The 7,619-nt window shown below is 38.2% G+C and overlaps 1 protein-coding gene across 1 annotated transcript; it reads left to right on the forward strand.

Moving 5' to 3' along the window:
- Window positions 1–2,016: 2,016 nt before the first annotated feature.
- On the forward strand, window positions 2,017–5,324 carry LOC128238679 (baculoviral IAP repeat-containing protein 7-A-like). Its single transcript, XM_052954818.1, has 4 exons — window positions 2,017–2,167; window positions 2,367–2,485; window positions 3,388–3,439; window positions 4,818–5,324. The coding sequence occupies exons 1-4, from the start codon at window positions 2,074–2,076 to the stop codon at window positions 5,027–5,029; spliced, it is 477 nt and encodes a 158-aa protein (XP_052810778.1). The 5' UTR covers window positions 2,017–2,073; the 3' UTR covers window positions 5,030–5,324.
- Window positions 5,325–7,619: the final 2,295 nt, after the last annotated feature.

Consider the following 7,619-nt stretch of genomic DNA (forward strand, 5'->3'; position numbering starts at 1 on the left):
TTGTTTATGTTTGACTTGATAAATTAAGTCCTATGATTCTCAAATCAATGAGTGCTTCTTAATGTGTACATATCATATTTTTGTATTATATTTCTTAGAAATGTACAATGGGAAATTCTGCTGTGCAGAGTAGTGATGTGATTGTTTGTTCAGCTGAATGCATTGTGTATTTTGTAGTTGTCTCATTTGATGCGATAATGTATACATATATTTACTTCCTCCAATTATGAAGAGCAAAACGTATTTACAATGGATAAACATATACAATGATATTACATAATATATGTGTATAGTACATGTTTGAGCTGTTCAATATCTATAGTTGCAATTTAATGTGGTTGATAATCATGCAATTCATCACAGTTTATAACACAAAATACAGTAATGCATAATTAATATCTGATATGGTACATCGCATACTAGTTTACATGTATACGAGAAGTACATTCAATTAAGGCCCTATAGTTTAAGCATAACACCTAGCACATGCAACCATTACATCATAATTAGTTAAGCAATCGAAACTACTTGCCGAAGCAACACTTAAAGTGACACTCTTATTCAAAATCAATACATACACATGTATAACAAACATAAATTTTAAATGAAAGACCTTTAATTAATTACTAAATAATGCAATTATGGAAAATATTAATTACTCAAAACAAGATCGTAACCGTTTATTTAACAGCAGAGAGCGCAAAAATATTAAATGATTGGTGCTCAAAGATTTACTGTGATCTACTATAGTCTCCTAAGGTAGAAATACCATTTTTATGCATATTCTTTCAAACTAAATTCGGTATCCTTCATAAGAACCATTGTTTTCGACATTTATTCATCCTTGAAGGACTATTAAAACAATATTATTAAGTGTGCTTAATCTTATTTGGGAGTAAGAGTGCATCTTAAACAAATACTGACTCTAGTCAGCATAGGGCATTGACATAAATGAGCTAAACTTGCGAATACCATACGCTCTAATGATAGAGTTCCATGCTTCTGTCTGCCATTTGTCTCTCATATGACAAAAAAACAAAGTCATATTCAGTCATGTTTTTAGTCAATAAACTGCACAGGTTACATCGCTGTGGATATGGACGTGAAACAACGTTTCCGATAGCATTTAGGATTTTTACACATAGTGGACGAACTTTTGGACTGTTTCTAGCGATTCTCCAAAGTGGGGAGCATTTTTTTTTCTTGCACAACATTTTCCATTGCTAGGTTACCCCCTACTCTCGTTTTATCTACAAACAATTTATGTTTTACCGGTCGAGTTACATTAGTGTCAAGTCACTTCTTCCATGCAAACTTCGATGGAAATATTGCATCATTTATATATGTATTTAAATAGTAAAACAGGTTTTATTTTGTTAATAGTCTGTAAACGTCAGGTATAAATCCAAACTGTTTATCAAATTTCAGAAATCGCACTAGCCTATTCACAAATAACTCCTTGGCTAAAATCTTGCACGGGAGCCGACATAACTGGCCAAATAGTCCAATAATCTATCATTGTTTAAATATCTGTCATATTCAATGTACACAGTGAAAAGTTTGATGACATACTTTTGCGGAAGCCTTGCATGTGCTTTATACAACGACGATGGGCAACTTCTAACTTTCTCATGTCATTTGCCGAGTGCTGATTCCACATTTCACATCCATATAGCGCTTTTTGAAGGATTTGACACTGTTATATTGTCCTCAATGTTATAGCACTGATCTTTTCAGGATACATGCCACTACTACAAATGCTGAAGTAAGTCCCTCTTAGATTAATGCACGCTTCGCGCATTGATTCTGTGGCAGATAGATGTTCATCACAAACAACACCCAAGTGCATGTACTTACCAACGGCGGAAACTAAATTCATAATACTAAAAAACTATGGCAACGAATCGCAAGCTCACTGTTCAAGTCGATACCATTTTACCGATTCGCTATACTTGCCGTGAACAGTAGTAACACGAGGGATCCCATTTTGATTACCTACGTCTAAACATAGATTCACCACACTCGTAAGATATGAGGTAGTACATATAAATACATTGACAGTTTTGATTCAAAATGGATAATATCTCGGACAGAATGAATACCTTCGACAACTGGCAGTACACAGCATCGCCATCTAAATTGGCAGAAGCGGGGTTCTTTTCTATAGGTAACTCACTATATTATAATCGTAAGTATAACGATACTTAAAACGACGACATTGATTTTTCAAAACATGTTATTCTTTTCTATTCCGAGTTCTTTTAAATGGGTCACATCAAGCAAAAGTATGCGAAATATTTATTTTCGAGATAAACATTATTTGATGCAAGACATGCTATTCGTGCAGTACGTTTATGTTAATTAAGGTTACCACGACATTGTGAAGTGTTATTCATGCGGCACCTCTCTTCGTTACCTGACTGAGGATGATGACCCATGGGCAGTGCATGAACAGGTGTCGAATCTCTGTCCTTTCCTGACAAGTGTGAGTATGAAAGAACAGCAACACAATCAAAGTACTGCAGGGGACGGTTGGCCAGATGACATTGTACTTTGTCATGCTGATTGAAGAGGCAGAATTATTTTTTTCCATTGAATGGAGACTATGTTTAGAGCTTATATAATGTCCAAATGTATATAGTGATGACGATTTTGTGTACTATTTGGTTTGTACTACTACGAAGCGTTGAGGGTAAATATCACAGTGGTTGCTATGTAACAATAAAATTTCTCCCCATAAGTGCACCGAATGTCCAAACAGCCTTGCTTTCGTGAGTACGACGTGTTCACAAAGTAGCATGTTCTAGTTGCAAACTCCAAGTTTCGCTTGCATATGCATTCTGATTGTACACTTTTTTCAAGTTTAAAATCAGACACAAAGCATTACAAGTATATACATTGTAAATTTGAATTAAATTTGTATGAATGTTTACAATATAAACTTTCCTTTCTGTAGTTGTTTTCGTCTGTGGGATAGAACTTCTTTATCAGCGACGGTATCAGGCGGTTTAAATAATGTGTATAACCTTTGACCTTTTACTATTATTAATACCCACTTAGAAATGCTAGGTTTGGTATAGTATAACACTGAGCATATGAACGTTCATTCGATTACTGAAAAAAGTATTTAAAAACGTCCCTCAAGACGCAAACGGCCGGTACGTGTGATTGACACATTCGCCTTAATACATATAATTTCAGTAAAGGTTGTATTATTTGTTTTGCTTTTCAAGCAACCATAGCCGATATCTATAATTTTACAATTAATACGTTGTTGACAAATTCCACTAAGATTAACAGCATGATTTTGTATTCAACATGTTCCAAAATGTGCTGGAACTGTTTTAGACTTTTTGGTATGTATTATATAATGCATTTTATTTTAAGAAAGCTGATTCGTCATCAGTGGCAAGGACGTCTCCAAGATATGTTGAAAAAGGTATGTGCCATTATAATATTTTACTGAACTAATGTTGGCGGTACCATTTACAGTTGGTCAATGACGTACGTACGTACGTTATGTAAAGTAATGATCACGCCATTTCTCGCTTGAGCATTTTTCTATATTTGAATTGACTAAGCTTTTAGCACGGTGAATATAACCATACAATATTATACAATTATTTCAAGGTTATTCGGTTTACAGTCAAAACTGTTGCCCCGTGGTGGAGGGGTTGACATATGAACTGTTGTCCGAGGCCAATATGCACCGAGTGTCAATATGTTTGACTGTTACCAAAACTTCCACGATTAAAACAATTATATAGGATATCATTGATTATTTCCCGATCATTTTTTTATTTAAACAACGTGTTAAAAATCATGAATAAGATACCGTCTAAAAATAACGTCATAGCACTAAAGCCAGAAATAGTACATACTGTTGACCGGGATGAAGTCAATCAAAGACAAATTGATAGCTTTCATGTAAAACAGAAAAAAAAGTATTTATATAGCGAATCACGTGATGATCATAATTAACCACATTCGCCGAAACCTGACCATCTCCAAATGGATGTATTTCCTAAGCCTATCATCAATAGCATTCATTGTGCAATATAAATTAACTTGTTATTTGACACGACAACACCAACCACCTAATACCACGTGTGATACCTACAAATTAGTAGTGCAAAGTCGTTCCTCAAAGACATGAATGTTTATTCACGTTCAAATTTACATATATATATGGGCCAATGTGGAAATATATTGCTAATACGTTTGCTATTCCAAATTTCTATGAAAATTAAACTGGACCAGAACAAAATTTGACGGGGTTAGGGCATTGCAACTACAAAAAACTCATCGCTAGATATCTCTGAGTGTTGAACTGTTGAGCAAATTCCTCCAAAATATAATGCATCACTTTTAATATAAATTTTATTTTCATTCAGAAGGAAAACGTCTTGCGACATTACATTTAGGTCAAATCGTCCCAGGCAGTTCAACCTAAAAAACATTGCGGCTTCTTGATGCTAGCTGTCATTTTAAAAAAAGAAATGTGGTTAAAATGTGATTTTCTCACTGTTTAAAAAACAATATACAGGGCAATCACAACAAAGTCACAAAACATTTTCGTTTAGATATGTTGGCCAACACTTTAATGCTGGTCATTTATTATTTTTAACGTATTTCTATTACAATATTACAATAAAGTTTTCTACGCTGTTTAATAAACCTAAACGTGTATGGAAGGTTTGAAAAGAGGTATAACCAGAACAATGTTGTTATCCGTCATACCAACTGTTTTGTGGGTATGAAGATTCCTTAAACTTTTTAAACTGCATACATTACATTATTTTCATATCGAACACCAGCACCCTCAGAGATGTCCATATCGGAACTAGAAGATGACAACCGGCGACGACGGGCCATGTTGGAGTGCAGGGTCTGTAGAGAGAGGCCGGCCTGCATGTTGCTGATACCCTGTGGCCATAGGGCGACCTGTGGGGATTGTGCACGGAACACAAACACGTGCCCGGACTGTGAAAGAGATGTCACAAAGACTGTGAAGACTTACATTGCATGAAGATGCATTGTCTGACTGTCTTACAAATATCTAGTGCACTTTCTTTTCAGATTTGACTTGAATGAATGACTATGAATTTTGTTGATCAGTTGTGTTTGTATTTCCCTGTGCCTTTCATATCATTTAGAGAAATAAAAAATATATGTCGTTTTTCGAAGCGCAGAACGTATAAGTAAGTATGCCACTTTTGCTTTTCAATCGGTCGACGACCTGTCGGCAACAAGATATAATGATGTGTTAGTGATTTGGTTCAATAGAAGTTTACTGTGTTAATGATACATTATGAAAATGTCAACAAAAGGGATATGCTTATTGTTTGTTCCTCATTTGATAATTTGGTCATTAAATGTTAATCTTCAATTTTTATATCAAAATGGATGCATGTAGTAGGGGATTGGTTGCCTGTGATAGGGATTGGTTGTCTGTAGGAAGAGATTGGTTGCCTGTAGGTAAAGATTGGCTACCTGTAGGTAGCGTTTGGTTACTCGTAGGTAGCGATTGGTTGCCTGATGGTAGGGATTGGTTGCCTGAAAGTAGAGATTGGCTGCCTGTAGGTAGCGATTGGTTGCCTGTAGGTACGGATTGGTATCCTGTAGGTAGAGATTGGTTGCTTGTAGGTAGAGATTGGTTGCCTGTAGGTACGGATTGGTATCCTGTAGTTAGAGATTCGTTTCCTGTAGGTAGTGATTGGTTGCCTGTAGGTAGGAATTTGTTGCCTGTAGGAAGCGATTGGTTGCCTGAAGGTAGGGGTTGGTTTCCTGTAGGAAGAGATTGGTTGCCTGTAGGAAGGGGTTGGTTTTCTGTAGGAAGAGATTGGTTGCCTGTAGGTAAAGATTGGCTACCTGTAGGTAGCGATTGGTTGCCCTTAGGTAGCGATTGGCTGCCTGTAGGTAGGGATTTGTTGCCTGTAGGTATGGATTGGTTGCCTGAAGGCAGAGAATGGTTGCCTGTAGGTAGCAATTGGTTGCCTGTAGGTAGTGTATGGTTGTGATTGGTTTCCTGTAAGTACAGATTGGATGCCTGTAGGTAGATATTGGTTGCCTCTAGGTAGAGATTGGTTGCCTGTAGCTAGAAAATGGTTGCCAGTAAGTAGAGATTATTTGCCTGTAGGTTGAGATTTTTTTTGCTTTAGGTAGAGATTGGTTGCCTGGAAGAAGGGATTGGTTGCCTGTAAGAAGGGATTGGTTGCCTGTAGGTAGTGATTGGTTGCCTGTATTCAGGGATTGGTTGCCTGTAGGTAGAGCTTGGTGTCCTGTATGTAGAGATTGGTTGCCTGTGGGAAGCGATTGTTTTTTGATGATTGGACTTCCGGCCCTACCTCTTCCTGCATATGTCGTGTGCGAGACTAACGATTCTACCAAATCTTGCATCTGTTGTGTGCGAGCACCCCTACCTCTTCCTGCATCTGTCGTGTGCGAGACTTACGGCCCTACCTCTTCCTGCATCTGTCGTGTGTGAGACTTATGACCCTTCCTCTTCCTGCATCTGTCGTGTATGAGACTAGCACCCTTACCTCTTCCTGCATCTGTCGTGTGCGAGACTTACGGCCCTACCTCTTCCTGCATCTGTCGTGTGCGACACTTACACCCCTACCTCTTCCTGCATCTGTCGTGTGCGAGACTATCACCCCTACCTCTTCCTGCATCTGCCGTGTAAGAGACTTACGACCCCAACTTTTCCTGCATCTGTCGTGTGCGACACTTACACCCCTACCTCTTCTTGCATCTTTCGTGTGCGAGAATAATGTCAGTACCTCTTTCTGCATCTGTCGGGTAAGAGAATTACGGCCCTACCTCTTCCTGCATCTGTCTTGTGCGAAACTTACGACCCCACCTTTTCCTGCATCTGTCGTGTGCGAGACTTACGACCCTACCCCTTCTTGCATCTTTCGTGTACGAGACTTACGGCCCTACCTCTTCCTGCATGTGTCTTGTGCGAAACTTACGACCCTACCTTTTCCTGCATCTGTCGTGTGCGAGACTTACGGCCCTACCTCTTTCTGCATCTGTCTTGTGCGAGACTTACGATCCCACCTTTTCCTGCATCTGTCGTGTGCGAGACTTACGGCCCTACCTCTTCTTGTATCTTTCGTGTGCGAGACTTACGGCCCTAACTCATCCTGCATTTGTTGTGTGCGAGACTAACAGCCCGTTTCTTCCTGCATCTGTCGTGTGCGAGACCTACCGCCCTACCTCGACTTGCATCCCATCGCTGTGTAGACATATTAGTAGTAGCACAACTTATTGAATTGATTTGGCTCTACGTCGGAATTCGTCACTTACTGTGACAGCTCTTTGTGCTTAATGTCAAATGCTATAGACACTTTCTGTTTTTTTTTAATTTATAACAGTAATAAACAAGAGGTAAAGGTGAAGTATAGGTGATAATGCCTTATCGAACAAAACGCTTCAAATTATCTTTCAAAGAGTATATATTTTAGTTAATACTATAGTTATTGTACTATAAACACGTACTGCTACTCGAATTTTGTCCTGAAATAACCACTCGCAGTTATGACGGTAAAGTAAGAAGGTAGTTGGTAGTTTGGGATTCGAATATTCAACTACCTACCAGTTGCCAGTTGGGGATT

The sequence above is a fragment of the Mya arenaria genome, chromosome 6 (genome assembly GCF_026914265.1).
Source record: "Mya arenaria isolate MELC-2E11 chromosome 6, ASM2691426v1".
NCBI classification, from domain to species: domain Eukaryota; kingdom Metazoa; phylum Mollusca; class Bivalvia; order Myida; family Myidae; genus Mya; species Mya arenaria.